Source organism: Balaenoptera ricei, chromosome 1 (genome assembly GCF_028023285.1).
Source record: "Balaenoptera ricei isolate mBalRic1 chromosome 1, mBalRic1.hap2, whole genome shotgun sequence".
In the NCBI taxonomy this organism is placed as follows: Eukaryota; Metazoa; Chordata; class Mammalia; order Artiodactyla; family Balaenopteridae; genus Balaenoptera; species Balaenoptera ricei.
This window is the reverse complement of record NC_082639.1, coordinates 178,864,626-178,890,241: the sequence shown is the minus strand read 5'-3', so window position 1 is coordinate 178,890,241 and position 25,616 is coordinate 178,864,626. Positions and strand designations below refer to the sequence as shown.

Genomic DNA, 25,616 nt, shown 5'->3' with positions numbered 1-25,616 from the left:
TGTTCACGGAGGGGTCTGCTTATTTATTTTTATACTCAGGGGGTGTATATTGGGAAGGATGGGTGCGTAGGCATGTGTGTGTGTGTGTGTGTGTGTGTGTGCGTGTGCGTGTGCGTGTGTGTGTGTGTGAATAAACGGTTTGAATGACTCACATCTGTAGTGTGCATATAACTTTTTTCAGTGGTTTTCTTGGGTCTTCTACAACTTGTTTGCTACTAGAGTTACTGAAGATCGCTCAGTTTTCCTGGTATGTTATTACTGCCTTGAAGCAAATTTTTGCTGTTCTAATTAAAAACTCACTCTATTCAAAAGCTCTTTTTCAGTAATACTAACTCCATAAATGGATATCCTCTAAATCTGCCAATGAATTAAAAATCAAGGTGGCAAATATATGGATATATAATTATACAGAGCAGTATATACCCTCTGCTAATTGTTCCTCTAGCCTCTTGATATTCACTACTGAAATGTTAGCAGAAGAGTGGAGTGATGGATTCTATCCCCTCTTTAATCATGAGTTTTTTTTAAATCAATTTATTATTTATACCCCAACTACTTCCCCAAAAGATTTTTTGACAGCTCATAATAAAAGACTTAAGTAATAGGACAAATAAAATAATGATAAAGAATAATTAATCTCGTGATGATGAAGAGGGTACAATAGTTGTATCCCAAAACAAATATTAAGAACACGCACCGTAGTTTGGCACAAATATGAACATTCAGCTTCTTGACAACTGATGAAATAGGAAAAGACTTGTGTAACATAGGCATCATTGATTAATAAAAGAAACATCTGAAGACTAGAAGGTTGTTGAAATTGAAAGGATATGATTTATAGTCTGCAAGTAGGTGAACCGATACTGGGGAACTATTTTCTCTCTTTCTCCTGAGACCAGGACGGCAGAGGAAGGCTAGGAAGAGTGTTCTGACTCCCAGAATTGGGACTTGTTGTATGGTGAATGGCTATGGATTCTTCCTTGAAAGTTTGGAACAGAAGATGAAATGTGTTGATGTGAGAATTCATGATGGCAGAAAAAAGTCCTAAAAGAACTAGAGGTTCCAAATTTGGAAGGGCAGTGGGCTTTCTGTTCCCAAAAGAGATTCAAGAGCTCAAGAGGGAAATTGAGGTCAGGTGGATAGAATTTTTCATTAATCAATCCATCCTTTCAAAGGATTTTCTATTGGTCACTTTCAGCTTCTGATCTTAGGATATAAAAATAAAAATGTAAAGGTAATAAATATTTGTTTTTATAAATTCTGGGAATGCAAGGATTTGAGGGGTGGAATCTATGCAACAGGAAACAAAGTATGTAGGGACATACATACAGGGCCACTTCGCTCTCAAAATCAACAGTTTACATTATTTACTTTGCATCATGGATCTTCCATTGTGGGTAAAGTAGAGACCTACATCACTGCTTGAAAGGATAAGCATTCAGAAGTTAGTATTTAAAGCAATTAGGACATGTATTTGGAATAGAAAAGCAAAATCATCGTGTAGCACTACTGAAACTTACAGTTCACATTTCTTCATTCAATAAAATAAAATCTACTGTTACAAATCTGTGCCACCCTCATTTACAAATGTTTCTGTTTTTCTCTCACATAGAACACTCTTAAGATCCAGGTTGACATTCAATTCTAAAGCACACTAATGAAAAGATCTCTACCACGCAATATTAGCTCTAAAATTTAAATACTCTTAAGGACACAAATATACTTACTGAATGATTGGAAAATCCTGCTCTAGAAGTATCTTGATCAACTGATCAAATTTCATACCACAATTTTACTTCCCCTCTCTGTCACAAGGACTAGATGTTTTACTCATTACAGGTTGTGAGAATAAGAAGAAAACGTGTTTTCCTTCTGGAATTCTATTTCTATATATCTGTCCCCCTTCATTTTGAAATAGCACATGGTTTTGGGCTAGCAGAGGTCTCTCTAATTAGAACATTCACTATCCTAGTCAGGACAGCTAATGTTGAATCACAGGGACAGCCAGCAGACTGCCTCTGACCAAGGCAAAGAATGAGGACTGCCTTTGGGATTTCCTTCTCTTACATCTGCCTCTCATCCTCACCCTCCTTGACTCATACTCAGAGGCTGGAACCACGGGCAGAACATCCTGCAAGCCGCCCTGCCTGCCTCATGTGTCAGTGGACGCCTCCTACAGCAATTGCTTTTCCCGCCTTTTTCTGAACCAATGATAAGGAAGTAAATTTGAAATCTGATATTGATGTGAACTCCAAATAGAGATCATTCCCTATTTCCTCTCCTGGTGTTCTCATCCAGGAAGGCTTTCCTGACACCCTATGTTGAGGGACATGCTCTCCTATGGGTGTGCTCTCAGCTCTGAATACTCTATGGTTTTACTCTATGTCTTTCTTGCCACCAGACAGTGGACGCCTCAAGTAAAGAAAACTGTCCTAGTCATCCTTGTAACTTTCATGTCTCTTTCAGTCCCTCCTACATGGCAGGTACCCAGTTAAGGTTTGCTTGGTTGTGTTTTCATGGATTTGCTTACATAAAACTCTTTTTCATCAGTACATTAACAATTTTGGGTACTTGCTCTATATGAGAGCCTCCACCAGGCACTGGAACTACAAAGATAAATGAGATGGAACCCTGGGTCCTGAGAAGTTACAATTCAGAAGGAGATACTGATGGTGCACAAGTAAACACAAACCAAAATTCTAAGGTAGATATGAGGAGGGAAGGCTTCACAGAGCAGGTGACATATGAGCTGGGGCTTGATGGATGACTAGAATGTTGTCAGACAACAAACGAGGCAGAAATGTGTTCTGATACGGATTTCAATGAACATTGCAAGATCTTTCTCTTTTACTGCAGAAGAACAACTGTTGCTTTGTAAACTGCTATGGGAATCTTAAAGATGAATGAAAGGGGAAAACTGCTCAAAACTGCTAAAGAGAAAAGTAAAACAGGACCCAGATACTATGATAATTTCCCTCATTGCTTCATCCTTTGTTCACAGTGCAATTTTAAGTATGGACAAAATAACAGTAAAACCTAATACTATGAGCGAATACAATATGTTAATAGTACTGAAAATCTCACTGTGTAAGTAATAAGATACACATTTCTATCTTTTAGCAGACTCCAGTCAAAACTCATGAACAATCAGTCTGTTAGCAAAATAATGAACACATGAAAAAATTGTCTAAGTAAATCTACAGAATAAACTGTTCAAATCCCACAAATTTTATTTAATAATGCCTCTTAGATTAATGGTTAGAAATACAAATGTGCAGTTTTCAACTACAAATTTAGTGAAATGATTCAACTTTTAGTCTTTGAAAAGTATTTGACAACTAAATGGTCATCTCTAGAAGAAATTTGGATTTTCTGTTTTGTTTTGGGGGTAGAGAAGTGATTTTTAGAAAAGAATCTCATTTTCATTAGGTTGATCTAATTGTGTATACATATATGTTTGTTGTTAAAATGACTCAAATAAAGAGATATTCCATATTTCAGTCTTGTTAGCTAAGAAACCTTGGGAGAAATCTGAATTTTATTAGTCTAGAGAATCTACATATTTAAAGAAAAGTGGGTTATCTCATATTTTACATAGGGCAGGATTTTAGTAGGCAAAAGAGCACATGCACATTTAAGCTGAAGTTGAAGGGGACTTTCTATTCCAGCCAGCTACCATTTTCACATGCCTATACTGCACGGAAAACAATTGTAAGCACACAAAAGAGAGGGACAAACAATACTATCAGAAGAGATGGTTATTTCTGGTTAAAAGATATCAAAAAATTTCAGCTGATAGGTAAGTGTCTTCATGTTATTAATTCCATGCTCCCAAGTCTATCACAATCTTAATGCAGTTTTGTAGGCTGCAGACATTCCAGGTACTTGGACTGCCAGCAGCTTGTTAAAAAAAAAAAAAAAAAAAAAAAAATCATGTGTTGTTTGTATTTATCTGGTTGCAAATAGTCGAACACTACACTTACCAAGTTGGCTGGAAAAAACATCTTTTATTAACACAAGTTTAACTGGATTTAAAATATTCATAGGAAATGTGCATTATTATTATTTGGCATCAGCATGCTAGATTTTTAAAACTGCATGGAACTGGATATTGGTGGCCCACTGACGTAAATGACAAATTATTTGAAAAAAAAATCTATTAAAATTCCTCACAGCCTTTTTCTCCGTCTATGAGAAACTCTCTTTGTACCCAAGCATTTGTTTCTCTGGCTCTAGGTAACTTCCTGCCTAGGTTTCTCTTTCTGCTCTCAGCTGGGTCACAGGCTTGATGAAAATCATGCTCTTGCGGTATCATATGAAAAATATTGCTATTGGTGACCCTTTATTTTTTTTTTTTTTTGCACCAGAATGTTTCGAGGCTTTGGCTAATGCAGAAAGGTGCCTATCGATGGCATGAAATTTAAATGTGGGCATGATGTGACGTCTCTGTTTCATTCTGTAAGGTGATATGTCGAATTTCTACATTGGAAATTGCACTTCGCCAATTGGGAGGTGGTGGTTAGGATCAAGTATGAAGTGTGATTCCGGCGTGGAGCTGTCAGCATGAGTGGTTTTATAAGCAAGGCTTTGAAACCTTGACAGAAAAACTGCTTGTGCCCAGTGCCAATCACTCAGTCTTTGTCAACTCAATTGCACATCCATTCAGAGATGGCATCCATCTCCACTGACACCCAAAATACATAGGACACTGTTATCATGTCTCAGGGGCGAGCATGCACTGGTAACTTCACCTGGAGGGGCAAACAGCCAGCCTTTGGCCCTCTGCTGATGTGTGTGACATCACACGTGAAGCAGAGGAAGAAGAAGTCATCTGTCTTGGGGAAAGGATTTCAATGAAAATGAAGACTGGGTTAATACCTGCTACACAATCAAGTGTTACTAATTCTTAATGAAGGAAGATGAAGGGTTAACACTATTGCCTTTGAACCCAGGTCCTAAAAAATCACAAAGACAGCAGTGTCTCCATGCATGAAAATTCTAACCACACTGAGTCTGTAAGACTTGTTTTATGGTAAGATGAGGCAGGAGAGAAATCTGCTTAACAGAGGATGCTGTCCTAATTGGTACTTTACAGTGTTTGGGAATTTATTTATGTAGGAGATCCTGACCCCTATTCAATAAAGATCACCACGGAGGAAATCCAAGTGTTGCCCCCTCTCTATGGGAATAGAAATTGTGGTGTCAAAAAAAGGAGACATTTTCTCTCCTCTTCCAATGTGGCATTCTATACAGCCATCACCTCTGCAGTGGGTGGGTAATTATTTTTAGTTAACCTCTACTGAGTGCCAAGCAAGTATGCTCTATCTAAGGAGATTAGAAATTTATCTTCAGTTGTTTTTTTAAAAAAAATGTTTCTTCAAAAATCTATTTTGGGTGGGAGCTCTCTGGTTCACACATCTGTATACAGTTGGTGTTCATGTTGTCAGAGTCTCCAGAATAAATGTAACGCTCCTTCTAAAAGGGGTGTAGGTGCGTTGAGTGGCGCATGAATACTTTCTGGGCTTTGCGTGTCATTTATTGCACTCTGCTGATAATTTACTAAATGGTACCCTTGAGATGAAAGAACTGGATGTGTCCTTGTAAAGTACCAAACTTGCTCACTGGGAGTAATTACAAATTGGGAGAAATGGGTGAACTATTATATATTATTGTTCATATTTTTTTTTAAATGTAAGCATTAAGGAAGGTAGATAGGCCTGATTCTGTCTCAGTTGATATCTTGTTCTCACCAAAATAAAATAATTAAGGATATTGTAGACATAAAAGAATCAATTTCATATACAATTGATATTGTTTCAAATACCGTGCCTTTTGAGATTAATATCCAGCCTTTTGAAAGTCACTTGGGTCCTCATTGAATATAGAGCCAGAATGGCAATTGGCCAACAGGGCAACATCTTCTAAGAAGCCTCTGATTAAAAGACTTGACAAGATTAACCCTAAAAACCTCATTGTTCAAAGATACAGTGTCCTCCTTCGCTCTGTGTAGCTTGATTTAATTTCTAACTTTTCTAAAATATTATATTTCCATATATATACTTTTAAAGAAGTAATTTGTATAAAACTCAATATGATAGCCATGTATTTATTTTCTCTATATAACCGAGTAAAAAACATATATATGCAAACAAACTCTTCCATGAAAAACTAGAAAATTCTCTGTACTGTTTGAATAAGACAATCCCAATGTACTCTTTGTAATACACGCAGAATGACTGTTATCAGATTATACTCCTCTATTCTGGAGGCTGTCTTTCAGGTATGAGTAAAAGTATAATGGAATCTGTTTCCAGAAAAAAAGTATAATGACCTCTAAGTAACTTCATGAAGTAAGGTCCATATTCCATGTTCTTCTTCAGTGAACACTTGTAATATTTAGTCATAGAGTAGAAAAGGATAACCTTTCTCCTTCAGAACACCTAGATGTACCCTGAAGGACTGAGTGGGTCCATATCATAATTTATTGTGAATTACATATCCCTGTCTGTAGGCCTAACCCTCCAACCCTCCAAGCCCCCATTTTTCTTCTTTCTGGAAACTTTGACCATTCTTGTCCTGGAAAAGATTATTGTCCCTCAACATCAAGAAAATAGAGGAGGCTTATTTCTTTGTCTTGGAAAAATTGAAGACTTTAAGACTTCCTAATATAGAGATTATCTGGCTGTGTGTTTTTCAGACCACTTACTGTCCTCTGCGGTGATGAACAGAATCCAAGAACTATGTGCACTGCCAAATCCATTGGAGGCCACCAACCGAAATTCGTACTCTGTGTACGGTTGGAGATCTCGCACTTCATAGCTTAACGATGCAGAAGGATTGGAAAACAACCTATATGGGAAAGAAATTCTAGAATTAAGAAGCTTTAGACATTCAAAGGAATAAAAAACAAGTACAATCTTACAGTAAAGAATTTTCAGGGAATGTCAACATACCTCTCAGTGCTGCAATTTTCTGTCATCGCGTGATATCTCTTTTAAAATAAGCAGTCCTTTGGCTAAGGGTTTGTATTATTGCATTTATATGAGATGTAAATTCTAGTAGTAGCATGGAGTGAATTCTAGTCTAGTATTGAGACTGATTGCCACATGGAATTTGTAGAATAAGTATTATAATTTTGTAGCCATAGTCAGACAGCAGATTTTGTGGGGTTCAGGTGTGTGCCTGCTCTTGGCAATACATATGCTCATGAAAAGTTAAGGGTGAAGGAATCTTACTTTAAGCCTCTATAAATGAAAAATTTGCAAAGCAAATAATGATCTCCTAGGGTGTTGCTTTTTGTTTGTTTGTCTGAACTCTGAAAAGGAGGCTTTTATTTGTTGCCAATGAGAACTGACCTATGGTTAAAAATTTAAGATACAGTGAATTTATGGCTACGTTGTAAAACCCAGGTGACAGTTAGAAGGACGGACGAAGTAGAATGCTTACTCTAGAAACCAGTGGGTGGAGTTGCCGGGCCTCATCTGGAGTTGGTATCTGGGAGAGCCGGGGGCGTTGTTCCGAGCTGGTGTAGACCAGACAACCTGAAGACTGGTTGGAGTGGCAGATGAAAGCCTCGGAGGCAGCACGCCATCTGGAGCTGTCGAAAAACACAGATGAATTAGAGCAGAGAAAACTGTGGAGAACATATGCTGGATGGAATCGAAATGCTCCATATACTGGAAAAACTGTTCCTCAGGATCAACAACAATGTTAAACATGGTCCATTTAATTTAACATTTTCATTCCGGAACTACTGTACTTCCTTATTGTTCATTTCAACACAATTACATGAGTATTTCCATCTTAAAAGCCACCCCCCCACCAAACAGCAAGACAGATGAGCACGCAGCACATCCCCACCTGTACTTCTGTTTCTCTAATTGAAAACATGGAGGGGATTTAATGAAGCAAATATTAAAGTACCTTTTTAATTTAACTCTTTGTTCAACAATCAAGCAACTGAACAGTGAAGGAGTCCGGATCTTTTATTTCTTCCATTGATGTCACCCATTGTTTACTTAATCACACCACGACCATGAACAACTGGATTTTTTTTTTTGAGGAAGGTTTATTAAAATTGTATTTTTCTACAAAGAAAGTAGCATATTCCAGCCTTAATTCTCACTTATGAAAATATGAAAACTAAGCTTCTTTCCTCATGTGTTTTATACAGTTGGTTGCCCCTTCTCACAGTGATGCTGCCTTTATTCAAATATGTTACAAGTTGGGGCATAGACTTTTTCTAGTCTAGTTGAATCTCTGGCAAATTCTTCCTGAAGTCAGCATACTTGCTTGATATAATCTGTTAGGGAAATCTATCTGGATAGTTGTAGCAGGCCTAAAAGAAATGAGTGAAGCCTATTCTATTACAAAATTAAATTTAAAAAATGGACAAGAAGACTCTGGCTATTAAATAAATTTTTCCAACAGGTATAACTTGAATGAACCTCTCATATCAGAGTGTGTTCCAAAGCTAGTCAGAAACTCAAAAGCAAATTAAGCACAGTTCTGTGCCTTTGGGAAAATCACCAGGAAACTCTGAGCTTATGTTTCTTGTCTTTAAAATGGGGATAATATTTTGCCTTTTTAGGATTGCTGTGAAGACCAGAGACAATGTAAATAAAGCACCTTTTATTGGGTCCTGGTAATTATTAATTGTTAGCTATTGTTATTATACTGGACGAATCCGAACTTCCCTTAGCATAATTTAAGTACTACTATAATGCAATTTTTGATTATTGTAATGTAAGTTCTTATTGACCAAGGATTACTAGAGGCCATTGCTGAAGGAGGAGAAGGAATCAAAACAATGAAAACAACTATCAGGATTCATTTTCAACTTTCATTTATACATAACTTGATGCAGTGTGTGACTTTTATATACCCTCCAATTTGGGAGAACTGGCTTATGAACCATGAGGCTAGTGAATGGCCATGGATGAGAATGGAAGAATTAGATTCCATGTCTCATCAGTCTGTTGTTAGGGTTCTGAATTCATTGATACTTCACTAATTTATTCAGTAAACACTTATTGAGCCTCTACTCTGTGCAAAGTAGTGTTCTTTGTGTATATGTGAGTCAACCCTCAGTTGACATGACCCCTGACCCTACAGAACTTATGTAATCGGAGAGAGCGAGTGATGAACAAATAGATACCGATGACCCTACCAGATGGCACTAAGTGCTCAGGTGAAGACTAAAGCAGGGTAAGTGGAGAGAAAGTGAAAAGGAGTGCAGATTTTAGTTATTACACAACAATTCAGATTAGACAGGAGAGCCATAGGAAGAACATGTCATTAGGTGACATTAGAGCAGAGACCTCAGTAACATAAGGAGGTGGTCATGAGAATGTCTACCTGAATGTCTACCTGCCGTTTGGAGGAACAGCAATCCAGCCAAAGAGCAGGCAGGGCAAAGGCAGCGAGGAAGGGAAAGCACTGGCTGTGTGTAACAAGCAGTGGAAAGAAGCCAGCGTGACTGAAACTAACTCAGGAGAGGAAGAAGAAGAGAAGAAAAGCTGGAGAGCTAGGCTCGGTCTAGATATCTCTAGAGCCTTCTTAGGGCTACACCTTGAAAGTCAAAGTAAAGGCTTTGGACTCCATTTTAAACGGGGTTGGGAGCCACGGCAGGGTCTTAATCAAGGAAATGTCATGATTCTAAACAAATAAAGGCCACTCTGGCTAAGTAAGAGTGACTTTCTAAGTTGAAGAGAGAGGGAATTCTTTAAAAAGCGAAAGCTTTTCTTTCTAAATTTTGGAAGTATAGTTTTAACATCTGTTACAACCCATCACAATTATTCCTCAATCACAATCATATAATTATACAGATTTGGTAATTATTGATCAGGGTAGATAAGCTAAGAGACAGACACAACTGAACTAAAATAAAATGTCTACTCTGATTCCCTGTGAAAAAAAGCAATAAACAAATACAAATATCTCTCTTTTTTTAAATTTACAATTAAAAAATTATTTATTTTGGTTACTAAATTGAAAAAATTTACACTTCTTACATAAATTTAAATATTTTAGGGAGCTAGATAATGTTAGTTTTCCAAAGGAGACTGGATTTAGGAGTCAGATAGCTAAAGTTTCAAATCTCATCCTCACCAATTCAGTTCACAAAATTCAAAGCTGATTACATTTTGGCAAGTTCTTAACCTCACTGATGTAAAGTCATTTCATTTATAAGTGTATGGCCAATAATACTGACTCTGTAGAGTTTTTAAAGAAGTTAAATTTGTAGCAATTAACTAAAATGGTGCAAAGAGCACAGTTTACTTCTTGGTAAATTCTGGTGTGTGTACCCTTTTGAAGCCACAGACTTTTGTCCCAGGATGGTAATGTGTAGATAGATAGATAGATAGATAGATATGTAGATAGATAGATAGCTAGATCAAGGTAATAAGCTTTAGTGAAATTAATGAGTAAAATTAACAAAAGAATTTTTAAATAGAGCCACACTTAAAGAATCTGCAAATTGTTTTTCTTGGTCCAGGCACAGATTAATAAATTAAATGCTCATCAGTAAGAATAAATGCCAAAAGAATAGTTACCTGCTAATGAAAAATTAATCTGCATTTGATCATTTCTTTAAACATTTAAGCAATAATTTCATCGAGATTTCTTTATAATGGTACAACCTCTACCTTAAACACTGGATCAAATATTCATAAACCATGAATTATGACAGTGTGGCTAGCCAATTAAATATCCGAACTTGTAATAAATTAAAACTTCATATACTTCTTAATTTCAAATAACCTTCAAGTTGCCTTCAAAAAGGCAAGATCAAGGAATTTATTTTTTAGAGTAACTAAATGTTTAGAGACAGTGAATACAAATTGTTAATCTTTTTATGAAAATTTTCCATAATAAAAATTATTTTCAGGTAATAGTAACTCAATTTAATAGAATATTATTTCCTGCAATAAGTTCAAAATATCTTAAAGAAAATTCTTCTTAAATGTTATGATTTTTAGGGAAAATAAAAATGTTAAGGAAAATAAAAATGTGTTGTAGTAGGTCGCAGGTTTTAAGATACATATAATTTATTTCAACTTGCTATTAACTTTATGTCTTTCACATCCACATGTGGTAGGGAAACTGGATATAGTGTTTTATGACAAAATAAATTTTCAGAAAAATGTACAATCTTAATTTTACAAAGTATAAATTACTCATTCCTTAAATTATAACCTTTCAGTTCGAATTGGGCTTGAGTTGTCAGAATACCACTTTACACACAAAAAACTAAGTCAGGGAGGCATGCGGAGAAGGCTGGAAGCAGGGAAGTTACCTATTGCAGTCATCCAGGCTAGCAGATGACAGCAGCTTACATTCAAGAGCCAGCAGTGGAGATGGGGGCATTAGTTTGTGGTTCAGTTGACTGTGGCGTGTGTCGCTGATAGACAATAAAGGAGTCAAAGGTGATGCCAATGTGTTCGGCCCAAGCACCCAGGTGACTGGCACCTGAGAGGAGAAATGGGATAGGGAGGGGATCAAGAGTTCTCTTTTGTCCACATTACATTTAAGAGCTTTCTTACACAACCACAGTGGCTACACGAAGGACGAAGTTGCAGATGTGAGTCTGGATAGGAACTGTGGATCAATGTCCATGTGGTATTTCATGGCCGAGACGTGATGAAGTGAACGAGGGGGTGAGTGTAAATAGAGCGAATGTAGAAGAGGTCTGAGCAGTGAGGTCTGGGGTCCTCCAAAATTTTGAGGGGTTGGGGGAGGGGGAGGTCTCTGCAACAAAGGAGATTTACTTACGGGAGTGAGCAGTGAGGTAGGGGAGAAGCTAAGAGAAGGTGCACTCTGGGAGCCAAGTAAAGAAAGCATCTCCGAAAGGAAGGCCTGATCGACTCCATCAAATGTGCTGAGTTTAAGGAAGGAAGAGACTAAGAATTAAGCTTTGCCTTTGGCCAAGTGGACGTGACCTTGTCAAGAACAGACGCAGTTCAGTGGTGGGCGTGGCAGTTTGATTCGGGAAAACTGAAAAGAGAATGAGAGGGAAGGCAATGAGTGGGTAGAGTGAGCCTAGAAGACTCCTGAGGGATTTTGTTTTAAAGGCGAGAAGAAAATGGGGCAACACTTAGAGAAGCTTCTGGTATCAGACGAAGGCTTTCTAGACACTGGGAGAGGCTGCAGCGTTTGCATGCTTCTTGGAATGACCCAGAAGAGATTAGGGGAAATGATGATGTAGGAGAAGGAAGAATAATTAATCGCCAAAGCAAAGTCCGTGTGTGTATGTGAGAGAGAGACGAGCCAATGCACGTGCCAACTGAATTGAGAGCTGGTGCACGTGGGCTGTCGAATAGAGGAGGGACAGCCCACCACTGTGCAGAAGTGAATACAAGCTGCAGATGTAGAGTTAGGTAGATCTCGTGATGGGAAAACAGCAAAGGTCTCTTCTGATGGCATCTGTTTTCCCAGTGAGCAAAATAAAAGCAAAGGCATCGCTCTGTGCCAAAGTGTGGGAGTGAACTGGTTGCTTGAACAGAGAAGAAATGGTATGAAGTAGTTCTCTTGGGTAGTGGAAATAGGACATACCTAGGAAAGGCAATAATGTGGCTGTCCAGGGCCAGATACCCAGTAACTTAACTATAAATCTTTGGATTGAGGGACATTCGTTGCCAAAAGACTTTTTAATTGATATTTTGTCTGTGAGTATGAATACTTATAACCATGATGATTTCTTATTTGATATATATTCTTTCATTGATGTATAACAAATGCACACATATCAAAAGAGCCTGGACAAAAAGTAATGTGCAAATTGCATATAATGTATAACATATAAAACCATGTCCCTCATTTGATTGTTTTTTGTCTAACTTTTCTGTTAAGGTCTATAATATCACTGACAATCCAAATTCGGAATAAGAATCAGCTCTGATAAGTCATCAGCATGAAAAAAATTAGAGTTTTAAATATTTACACAAAAATCCTTCAAGTGTTAAAAACTGCATTACCATGCTGTCGGGAAAGAAAAAATGCCCAGAAGATGCTCCATAATAATAATAATAAAGTATCTTGGATTCTCTTTTGAGTGATAACAAGAAAATGTGCTGCGTTAAATTGGTCACACTCCGATTATATAAAATCCCAAAATATTTCCAAACAAAGTGATCATCTTAAATTATTGACATATAACTATTCATTCTACATGCTTTCAGTAACACTGAATTCTGGCAACGTTTTTTCCCCCTCCGGTTAACCCCTTTTATCCTAGACCTATTCCTCTGAGGGTCTTTAGCATCAAAGCAATAACTGGGAACCAGCCATAATTCCACCCCTGGTTTCTTAACGCAAGAGCCATGTATCTATCAGCTTGATATACTGTCTGCAAGATGCTATGTTGCTCAAAAAGCTTCTCTCAAGTTTAATATGACCCTCACGAGGCAAGCACTCCACAACCTCGTGAATCAACACATCTTGTCCAGTAAATACTAATTCTACAAAGACAACTGGGCTACCTCAATCTATAAATTCAAGGGAAGGGTGTTTTTACTAAAATTTCAAATTTAACCTTTTTTGGAAGGCAAAATGCATATAGAACATTAAGCAATAAATTAAATCACAGAGTGGACTAGTCTAGATGGTATAATCTTTTGAATGCCTGATTGCATTAAACTTTTGTATGATGTACACTTGTAGACTCTTCCCTAAACAAACAAACAAAATGCCCCAAACATTTGATCCATACAGATTTATAGCACTCTTGGGAGGAACTCTAAAAAGCAAAAACAGAGGCTTGTTTTTCATGTGGCCAGGCACTACCAAAGCTATAGTGACCAGAAGAAGAAATTTGTGGGGAAAAAATGAATTCACATTTTTTGCATATTCACATTCAAATATGCTTCACATACACACCAATGTCTCAGGACAGCCCACCAACTTGTTACTACTACAGTGTGATTTGGGGGTGTATGAGTGTGCATTTCAAAATACTGGAATAAAATGCTGCATTAAGGTATCAAAGAAGTCTATAGTATTTTGTATTAAATTCACACCTGTAATAAAGGATATTGAATGCCACTCTGCACAAGGTTCTTTGCTGGGGGTAGGGAAAGGGCAGAATAAATAGAAAGGGGCATTAGATCACCGACTTCTTATTTAACAGAAAGACAAGACATGAGTCAAATAGCACAGAATGTGTACAGAGCATAAAAGACGTGTAAGTGCTTCAGGAGTTTTAGAAGTTAGAAATTCACAACCAAATATGCACTGGACCTTGGCTTTCAGAGGAACAGACACGGTCATGGGGCATTGCTAAGTAGCTCATGTGGTGTCACCATGTCCTCAGCCTAATTCCAGTGCCCAGGACTCCCATCACCTCTGCTCGTGCTCATTCCAAGCAGATGTCATGCTTTCTACTGGTTTCACTTAAAATCTGACTTCAGCCCAGCTCACACTACTCTCTCATTTCAGAGATTAGATGGTTGGCATCCTCATTTAGGTGTCCCTGTTAACATAAGAGAAACCATGGCCTTTCATCTATATGCATCCTGGCTGCATCGCTGAATAGCCTGGCACATAGTCAAAAATCCCTGGATTACACATTTTCCTCTCATTTTCTGAAATAGCTACATATGAGCAAGGATTTTAAATTCTAGTTTCCAGAATGGAAAATTAAAGTTCAGACCCATCTATTGAGTCGTTGAGTCATAAACAAATTGAAAACAGAAGGCAAGACTCCATTTCCCGTCACTAAACCATATGTCATTAAAAAAGATATTAATTATGAGGAATATGCAGATGTGCCAACAAATGGACAGTCAACCTTGAACACAAGGATGTACAAATAGAGCAGCATTAAACAGTGACAAGTAGGTTAAAACAGATTTAATGTTAGCGAAAGAGACTCTCATAAGAGTTAACTTTTGGAACACATACTGTGTGCCAGGTTCTTTAACATGATTATCTCCAATCCTTATAAGAGAGAACAAATATTAAACACATTAAATAAATATGAAAAAAACCATTTACAATATTAAACAGATTAGTTTTCGTAAAGGTTGGATTTATTTTCTGTCCAAGTCATATTCTTCAATAGTACTTTCTGGTCTTATTTCTTTATCATAGCATCTCATTATCTATGAGGAACTTCACACAGTACTACTAGTATGAATTTGCTAGTTCTCAAGAAGGAGTCAAAGCCCACAGAAATTCAATGAAATACAAAATGGAGAGGTCTTTACATTAGTAAGAGAAATAGATTTTTGAAAATTAAATGTTACCTAGAGGCATGTCATGGAAGTGATCTTTGACCACAGAAAGGTCAAAGCATTTTGAATTTGGAGGGCAGATAGCTTAAAAGCTACCAAGTCTAACTTCCCACCAAATAAAGGATTCTTGCCTAAAACATCCCAAACAAGTGACATTCAGGTGTCTGTTCATTACCAGTGATAGGAAAATAGTTGCTTTGTAAGTCACCCCATTATATTATTGTTCTTCTTGTTGGTTAGCTCTTTCTGAGGGAGAGCTAAAAACTATATTATTTCTACAAAACTTAGGGTGAATACAATCTTTTGCCCATATCGGAACCTTCTGAGAGCAAAACAGGGGACTGTAAATAACCAACATGGGTGAATTGAGCTGCAGCAGGCATGAATTGGGACCATCTTGGGCAGTGGGTACATGTGGTTGTTCATGCTAGTGACACTGAACTCTTTGGGACCTCATCTGAGTCACGCTGATCCCCGAGAACAAGCCATCACTACCGTTAGGGATAGAACTTCAGGCATTTTTAACCACTCGTCCTCTTTTCCACTAAATTTCCCCATTTCCGGTTAAACATCTCTGCTCCCTCCAACGAGTTTCATATAAGAGGATTCCTCAACCACTATCTAGCCTTGTTACCTGATTTGGATGTGTTCCATTTTGATAATGTCCTTTCAAACCATCAAGCCTTATACCTAAGCTAAACCTTCCCTGTGCATTCTGACCAGGGCAGGACACAGGCATACTCTGACTTTCCTTCCTTCAAGTGACGCGGCTGAAACCTCACTGAGCATCTGAATTTTGGCCTGCTTGATGTTGGAGGTTCATCACTATCATTCAGATTGGCTATGTGGTTGATTCAAAATGGTCTTTGGGTAGCTAAAGATGCCAAATCAATGATTTTTCAATGGACACATAGAATCTCGGAGGAATGTTATTAAAGAAGCAAAGTATTTAAGTAGATATCGTAGTGCCTAGGACAGTGCTTTGTATATGGAAGATGTCCTGTAAAAATGGACAGAATAAATAGATGAATAAATGGATAATGGATGAGTTGGCAAGAAGAAAGATGTGCAGGAAGAAATCTTTAACCTAGGACCCTAATAATTGTTCGGATCCAGACCCTATTTCCCATTTACAAATACAGACTCAATTATCTGAAAATGAATGTTTTCAACATAAAAGAGATTAATTGCTTGGAAAATAACTAACACAGCAAACATCAAATTAGATCTGAAATACCACTTTACAAAACATTCATTTTATCACTGATTTCTGTCAATGTCTCTGTTTCACAGACGTGAAAACTGAGGTTAGAAAAAGTTAAGTAACGTGTCTGAAGTACATGACTAGTAAACAGCATCCTATAGTTTCATACATGTCTCTTTCGTTTCCAAGACCATAATTCATCTCTCAACACCAAGGTGAAGCTTAAATTTAAGTCCAGCCATTGCTTTTCCCTCTAGTACGCCAAAGTAATGGTAATATAAGCTACTTGAGAGCAGAGATCTTTTCACTTCTTTTTGTAAACTTTAGAGCACTTAAATTTTGAGAATTCAGTATTGCTCATCAAATAAATATTAAAGAAATGCTAAAATAGTTCTTGCAGAACAGAGCCCCCTTTTAAAAGCATGTATTTTTCTAACTATAAAATAACGCATGTTCATGGTAGAAAATTTGAAAGTTACCAAGCAAATGAAGAAAACAGTTATCCATAATTACACCACACAGAAATAGCCATTGTTATACTACTATAGACTCTTTCCTGTCTATCTTCTCTCTGTATATATAGTTAAATATATATATATAGTATATCATTTGAAATGATTATGCTGAATATTTTTAATATGTTATTTTGTAAACTTTGCTCACTTTACAGTGTATAGTGAAAACTCTCCATGTCATTAAATAGTTTTTAGTAACATAACTTTTCAAAATAATTGCATGTAACATTTTTATAAATGTAGAGTTTTCACTTAAAGCTGATATTGATATAGAATATCATTTTCAGTATTATAAATAATATTCAGAGTATCCTAATAAATGTACATTTTGTTTTGCTTTTTAGAATTGTTGAGTCAATAGGAATGAGTATTACCACCATTTCAGATATAAGCTGATAAACTGCTTTTCAGAAAGTTGTGTTTACTTATACTCCTATAGTAAAGTATGAATGATTCATTTCCCAGTATCCCCATCGAAATGAGTATTTCATATATGTGTGTATTTATGTATACCTATGCATATATAATACACAATAATGTAACTATAGCATTAGAAACATTATTATATAATTATATGTTATTTAAAATACATATAAAATATATACATTTAACATTATATTACATAAATACACTGTATAATTACATAAAATATATAAATTTAATATTATTTTAGATATAAGATAATGATATGACATAATTACATATAATTTATATAAAGTATGTATGTATATAAAATATACAATCTATTAAGTCAGTAAATAATTAAAAGGCAACTACTTATAAGCCAGGCACTGTCCTATGCTCTGGGAATATAGTGATGAACAAATTAAAACAGTTTTATTAAGGAGAGAGAGACAATAGAAAAAAAAAAAAAGAAATAGAATCATTTCTTTTTTTCCCCCGTTTTTTATGAGTTCTTTTTATTCCCCAGCTTTATCGAGGTATAATTGACAAATAAAACTGTATATTTAAAGTATACTGTGGGATGAATTGACAGATGTAGACATTGTGAAGTGATTAACACAAACAAGTTAATTAACACATCCATCACCTCACAGTTACCTTTTGCGTGTGTGTGTGGTGAGAACGTTTTAGCAAATAAGAAGTAGTTCTAATGTAAGGGATTGGGAGTGATGAGGGAGGAGGTGGAGGCAAAGCTGATACTTTAGGTGGGGTGGGGGGGGATCATATTTGAACTGAGACTTATGAATCACTGGGGGACGCACATCTCAGGCTGGCCCAAGACAGGGGCACGCTTGGCCTGAGCCTTGAAGGCGGTGTGGCTTGAGCACAGCTAGTGAGGCAGAAATTGGGAGGAAAAATGTACAGAGGATTTGGTGATGGAACAGAGGTGGGAACGCAGAGGGAGAAAGAAGCCTGAATCCTAAATTTCAGGTTAAAGTGACTAACTAAGATGAGATCATTTTCTGAGATGGGTCTACTGGGGAGGAGTGTTTGGTGTGCACTGCATTCATTTGACCTTATAATTGGACCATGAATTAGAAGGTGTGAGTATTGCATTACTTTTACACTTCCTTGTGATTGCTCTAAGTGCCAGGCTGGGACTCAGTCATGGGTATTTTGATTTAAAACTCCATCTTTTTTCTTGTTTACCATGCAGCCTCCTGAAAACCCACTTCCTGGTTCATGGATGGTAACTTCTTGCTGTGTCTTCACATGGTGGAAGGGGGCAAGGGGGCTTTTTGGGGCCTCTTTTATAAGGGTACTAATCCCATTCATGAGGGCCCCACCCTCATGACTTCCCAAGGTCCCACCTCCTAACACCATCACATTGGGGTATAAGGTTTCAACATATGAACTTGAGGATGACACAAACATTCAGACTATAGTAGATAAGTGACTTGCACAAGTGCATATAGCTAAGAAGTGGTTGAACTGCTGTTTGAATCTAGCAACTTGTCTCCAAAACCCAAACTCCTAACTGTTATTTTAAGCAACGCCTTTTAAAAGTGACTCAGTAAGCCAGAATCTTGCCCCTACTTACACGCACAGAAAGGGTTTTGCCTCCTTTCCCTGCTTCTTCCCCATCTGTCCTCAGGAGCCCAAAGAACCAATTCTGAGTGTGGGTATTGCTTTGAGGAGTGGAGAAATCTTATAGCTAGGAGGTTTGGAATGAAGACATTTTTGAAGCTTATTTATTTTTTTTAAATGATTATGTCATTTAAATCTTGAGGGGTAGAGATTTAAATTTAAATTTGGGGGTAGAGATTTGGAAAAATTGCCCCTGTCTTCTTTAGTCTGTCTCAGTTTCTCAAGGATTTTTTTTCCCCCTCTCTTTTCAAGGTACCTTTGGCTCTCAGATCTCCCAGAAAGGTCTCCAGAGAAAAACAGAAAAACAAGATGCTTAGCAAGGGCTACAGGTTTTATGGATCCAAGTTAAAAAAATGATGACATTCTCTCAAGGTTGTCACCAGGGTCATAGAGAAGTATTTAGGACAAAAGCCCTGTCTAGAAAGCATGTGCATAAAATAAAAATTTTGTAAAAAATCCATCATTTACCTCTTAGCCCAGTGACAAAACATTATGGAGTATGTCGTTGAATAAAGCCTGAAGATGGTACTTTTATCTTTGATCTTTCACTGACTCATTTGGGTCTACATTTCTGAGGGAAACCCAAAACCTCACCAACATTTTACTGGTGTGAGACTACCTCAATCAAAATTGGTGCAAATATCTGTCAAAAGTTACACAAAACCCAACTGGCAGATCTCACGTGGCTCCAGTAATTGTTCTTCATGAAATGAAAAATTATCCCCATGTTCACTAAGAATGCTTTATTTAGAATGGAAAAGAAGCAGGAATATCCCTAGTTACAGTTTATAATAAGAGTCATATAGAAAGGGGCAGCAGGGGTGAGTCAAGTGCACCAGAATAAAAAGACACCACTGAATACTAATTGCTATTGACCATTTTGAGAAATGAAAGATTCCACTTCATATTAGCGTCCATAGGACCAAGGCAACGTACCTCTACCTTCATTTCTCTTCGTGGTTTAAGATTAAAGAATTGCTTAAGATTACTCTGCAAGACAGTTTCAGTGAATTTGTTAACCAGGAAACCTCAGACAGACGGAAGTCATCCTCCGTTAATTTTGAAATACCCCAAAGCTGCGAATGATGCAGCTCACCGTGCTCAGAGAAAAATACGGACTGTGAGTTTCATTAGATACATTATTTGTTCAACTGGGAGTGGAACTGTCTCTTTGTCAGACTAATTAGAGGCCCTAACGTTGGTGGTCATAATGTCCAAAAGATTTTTTTCTTGTTACATCTCAAGCCACCAACCAGATTTTATTCTTTTTCCTTGGAGAGACTTCTTTGATTTAGACACTCTATTTAAGCCTTTGCTTTTGACATTTGAGTTCCTCTTAGTGTTCCTAAGAGTATTTCTTAGTCTTCCTATTATTTTGAACACCATCCTACTCGTCCAAATTAGTTTCCAGGCAGCACAGATTAAATTATTTTTCCCTGAAAATCTGATTACTTAGGCCCTTTGTGTAGAGGATTGGTTATAAAGGTCATCTTAACAATGGGATTGGACCTAATATTCAAGTTGATTAATTAATTACTCAAATAATAACCTGATCTAGCCTTAAAACACTCTGATTATATATTGGGCCTCCCATAACTCAATGGGCCATTAATTTCACATTCTCTATTAGGAAGACTAAAACAATAGTCATCAGCAGGATGAAAAATGCTGAGACTTCTAAGAACTGATTTCAGATCATAAATAGTAGAGATAGAATCAGAATTTGAGAATATAAAACGATGCTCATTTGACCACAGTCATGATCAATAACTATGTGTAACTTAGTTTATGTGATTAAAATCCATAATCAGACTGTTAGTGAGTTATTTGTTTCTAGTAATTTAGCCACACAAGTGCTAAATTGTATAGCGCTGGTATCAGAAAGTATATGGAATTAATACCAAGGAATTTTGTCAGTTTTAGGTTTATATACCTGGGGAATTCAGAAGTAGAAAATACATGTATTAATATTAATAACACTTCTTTAATGTATATGTAGCACAAATTACAATACCTACTTTTGAAGACTAGCATGGTAATCAAAACATAGCTTTGCCTAGAAGAAAGCATAGATCATCCCCAATTCCCAAGAATCTTCAATTAGTAATTTCAAAAATGATTATTAGGTATATTGCATAAACATGACAGGATCCTTCTGCACCTTAAAAGTTTAATTCAAATGTTTCCTTTACTTCAGGAATCAGTAGCCATTAAAAAGGGGGTGCTAGTTTGTTGCTACCCATTCTGGTCACTTATGGTTGGAGGATATACCTTTGCGAAGTAATACACAATTACTACGTGACCAGCATTGTGTTATATTCTTTGCATGCATTTATCATACATAATTCCCTCAGTGTCAAACTTATGAGGTACTTACTACCATTTCTCCTGCTTTATGGCAAGAAAAAAATGAGGCAAAGCATATATGATTGTATAACTTAATTTCTTAATTTGAACCCAATCTGGTTGATTTTAGAATCCATGCTCTTAATCACAAGGGTAATTTGCTTGTGTGTGAGTGTACATATGTGTGTAGGAATTACAGATAAACAGAGGAGATAAAGAATATGGTACTTTTGTGTGTATCATTTTTATCCTGTGTACAATTTTTTTCTCCCTCAAGCAACTTCTAATCTCATATTTTCTCAGGAACTAAGAATTGGCAAATGTTATTTTTTTATTTGTTTTCTAAGCAAGGAAGGATTGACAAAAAGAGAAAAGTTAACTTCAGATTATTAAGAATGTTTCACCGGACAAATGTATTTAAATTTTAGAGATTTAAATACATTAAATACAAATGTATTTAAAATTTAGAGATTTTAGCCTAGCCAGCATCAATTCACTGATTCTACAGTCAGGACTGTGTTTGGCCATGTCACCAACAGACAGAATAGCAGAAATAACTGTATGTTTTATTAAAAACCTGTTTTTGTCTCTTTTTTTTAATCTTAAACTCTAATTTAGTTGTTGTTCCCTTAGGTACAAAGTACACAGTTCATAATTCATTTGATATAAAATGTCAGTTTAGATTCTTGCCTGTCTTTGATACATGAGAAAAAACATGTACACTTCAATTTCCTCAATGCCAGAAATACCAGGAACAACCCCCCGCTGTGCGTCTCAGAGACCTCTGTGTTAAATTAAACATCAAGATCCCGAAACTGTGGGGAAGGAGATTTCCAAGACAGAGAGTACAAATACATGAGACAGAGGGAGACAGCTAATGCCTTTCCTATCAGTGGCGTGATATCTCCCAGAGAGCATCTTTGATTCTCAAATTAGTCCTCACTTATAATTTAATATACCACAACCAGTCTGCTGTTTCCTTCCATGTGGCTTTCAGAGGCGATGGTTGGAATCATCAAGGAAAATAAACATTTTGATGTTTGGGGCTTGGTTTAATTTTCAACCTAACTAGTGATAGTTTATGTATATTCTGTGCTTATTATTATGTGTCACGCTTTCTATTCTTTAAAAAAATAGTCAGGCACTTACTTCTATGCCAGCTGATCTTCCCAGGGCACACACATCCTTTCCCCCTTAACCAAAACCCACTGAGGATGGTTATGTAATGACAAAATCACTTTTCAGATGAACAAATTGAGGCCTAGAGAGGAGATAACTTTCCCGGGGTCACGTGATCAATAAATGAACACGCTGGGAATGGTGGGTGGTGGTGAAGTTCAAAGTCAGATAGTTTGACAGATGCTGCAGTCAATGTGCTTAACAAATACACAGTTTAAGACACACGCTTCCTTGATTTAGAGAGTCAAACATGTGAACGAGATTCAAGCCTTCTTTTGTGGATATACCCTCAACCTCAGGCTTTCATGAGGAAGGTGGTCCTCCTTGCTGAGGGCCCAGAAGACACAGAAGGTCCTTCCTGAGACCACGCCAGGGAACGATTCCCCTACACGCTCATACTGTTCATACTGCTGGGCTCGCCAATATTCCACGTGGAATTAAGCGTCCTCATCTGACTGATGTGCTTTTAATCTATTCTTGAAACATTGTTTCAGCACGGGGAGAAAAAGATTCATTGTCAGTCATTCCTTTTTACAAATATGAGCTTTCTTGCTCTTTCTATGAATTTAAAAAATTCTTCCAAAATTAACATCATTAGATAAATTCAGACTCTCTTTATAAGAGTGTAAATTATGTACAATCAGAAGATCTGTTCCTTTCCCTTGATATATAGAGAGCATTAACACAGGAAATTCAATTTTAATATAGGCCCAAAGAGAGGACAATTTAGTAATTAGCAATAATGACACCATTCTTACACACTAGTGTTTGGGATAAATGTATTTTCACAAGTTCTAATGAGATTGTCTGTTGTACACCTACACAAAAGCCTCTGCACCAGCAATTCAAATCTGAAAACTTAAATTTTCTATTACGAGCCAAAGAAAGAAGGGTACATTTTCACTTATGTCACTTGAGAGCTAAAAATTGAGATAAAGAAAAATTTTCAGAAAAGTTAAATGCGTCTTTTCTCCTAAATAGATAAATATGAAGTTCTTTTAATATTCTCTTCTTCTAACTAGAGTTTATCTTAGATATAAAGTCATGGGGGAATATGAAAGAAGTTGGTCAAAATACTTGGTGGGCAAGTAAGTATCTGTATCCACACACTGGGAAAGGATGTTCCAACTGGTCAACTCCATAACATTGCTTCTGCTTAGTGCTTCTTTGTAAGGCTATAAAAAGTCTGCTTTAACTGAATTTTCTTCTTCTCATTAGATTGTAAACTTTAAGCATTTTTGGGTCATGAAGCCAAGTGAGAACAGCTCTCTAGTTCACTGGCAACAGGTTCTGAACACCTGATACTTCAACCAAACAATTCTGTTGAAATTATATTTGGTATCACTGTAGAGTCAAGCCACATAGAAATGGTCAGTGGAAGGTGTTTCAAATAGATAAGAGTGCAGTGGCCCAAAACCAGGTTTCTGTAGCCAGTCTCTAGGTTTGAATATGGTCTCTGCCATTTACTAGTTGCCTGACCTTAATGAACTAGTTGCACTCCAATCTCTTTTCCTCAGCTTCCCCATGTATAAGTAGGGATAATAGTATCCTTTTCCTCATAAAGTTTTCAAGAAATAAGTGAGTTAATATATGTAAAACAACACCTGCATCTAGAAAGTACTATCTGAGAAGTCATTATATCAAAGAAAATTATTTTTATCAAATAAAATATGACATCATCTCAATTGTTGTCTAGGCACCCAGAAAACAAATTCAGCCAACTTTGTGGAGTTGTATTTGTGAACTCCTAGAAGGAAGAATCTTAAGTACGAGGTCTGATAGCCAGCAAACTCTGGAATCCAGGATAAAGATGTCACTGACTTGAGGAAACACATTTAAAAATCCCACAGAGGAGGGGAAGCCACAAGATGCTCATTAAGGAAAATTCCCCAGAGGGAGCAGACTCAGGCTTTAGTTACATGGGGTTCCTTCTAACAGATGTTCTGTGTAGGGATTCAAGAGCTGAGGAAACTCAGCTGACAGTGTCTTCACGGTAGGGCCGGTTAGTGCCCCCTTAGGGCACAAAACACCACGCCTGTTGCTTTTTGTACCACAGGTGGGACTCAGCCTCTGAAACTGGTCATCCATGGTATCTCTTTCTGCCCCACTCAGGGAGACTGGGAGCAATATGTCGGCTCCCATCCACTGGAAAGGCCTCAGGTCTTGAGAATGGAGCTTCTAGAGTCAAAGACACATTGAGCGTAGGGGCCCGTTCCACCTATTTTCCCTCAGTAATTCTGTGTCCCAGTGATAAGTGTGGCATAGAGCCATAGATAGGATCTCATCATATTTTTTATTTGAAGGTATTTTAAAAATGATCTAGTTCAGTGGTTTTCAAACTTGGGCATGCATTCCAACAACCCAAGGTGGGGGGCATCTACTAAAATATAGATTGTTTGGCCCCAGCCTCAGAATTTCTGAGTCAGTAGGTTGAAGATGGGGCTCCAGATCTGCATTTCAAACAAGTTCTCAGGGAACACTGATATTCCTAGTCTGGGATCACACTGCGGAAACCACTGATCTAGGTCAAGTCTGTCATTTTAGAGATGAGAAGCCTGCATCATAGTCAAGTAAAGTTATTTAACTCAGCCCAAAGAGCAAATTAGTGCAAGAATCATTGCTAGAGCTGAAAGCAGTGGTGAAGGGTCTCAGAAGATTGCCAGATAAAGAGGTTCAGAGGAGCACCTTTGGCATGGGGTCCGCAATTTCATCATCAAGGTCGTTATTTCATTTCACATCGGGTTTGCTTCCTGAGGTTTACACATTTGAGAGCTCGAACAAAAGCAAACACATATGTTGAGCTGCCACAGTTTGGTATGATTTTCAAGAAGTTATGAAACTTCTCTAAAGCTCTCTACATTTTTCCTTTCTCTCAAACATCTTGCGATTTAAAGTCTTTTGTTTTCAAGTGGCAGGAAACCTAACACACACAGGCTTAAATAATGAAAGGGGTTGGCCCCTGTGATGGAATAATCCAGGGAAAAAGTTGATTTTCGGCAGAACCACATTCATGGGATCAAATGGTATCACCAGAATCCCGTCTACCTCCTTCCCTCAGATCTGCTCTGCTGTTTTCCATGCTGGCTA

General features: G+C 37.2%; 1 protein-coding gene across 1 annotated transcript in view; it reads right to left on the bottom strand.

The window, feature by feature from the left end:
- Positions 1-25,616, bottom strand: part of USH2A (usherin) — a 775,536-nt gene that overhangs the window by 271,723 nt on the left and 478,197 nt on the right. The window contains exons 38-39 of the mRNA XM_059905730.1: positions 7,447-7,597; positions 6,707-6,849 (exon numbers count right to left, since the gene is read on the bottom strand). Coding sequence (XP_059761713.1) covers positions 6,707-6,849; positions 7,447-7,597 — 294 coding nt within the window. The remainder of the gene's footprint in view (positions 1-6,706; positions 6,850-7,446; positions 7,598-25,616) is intronic.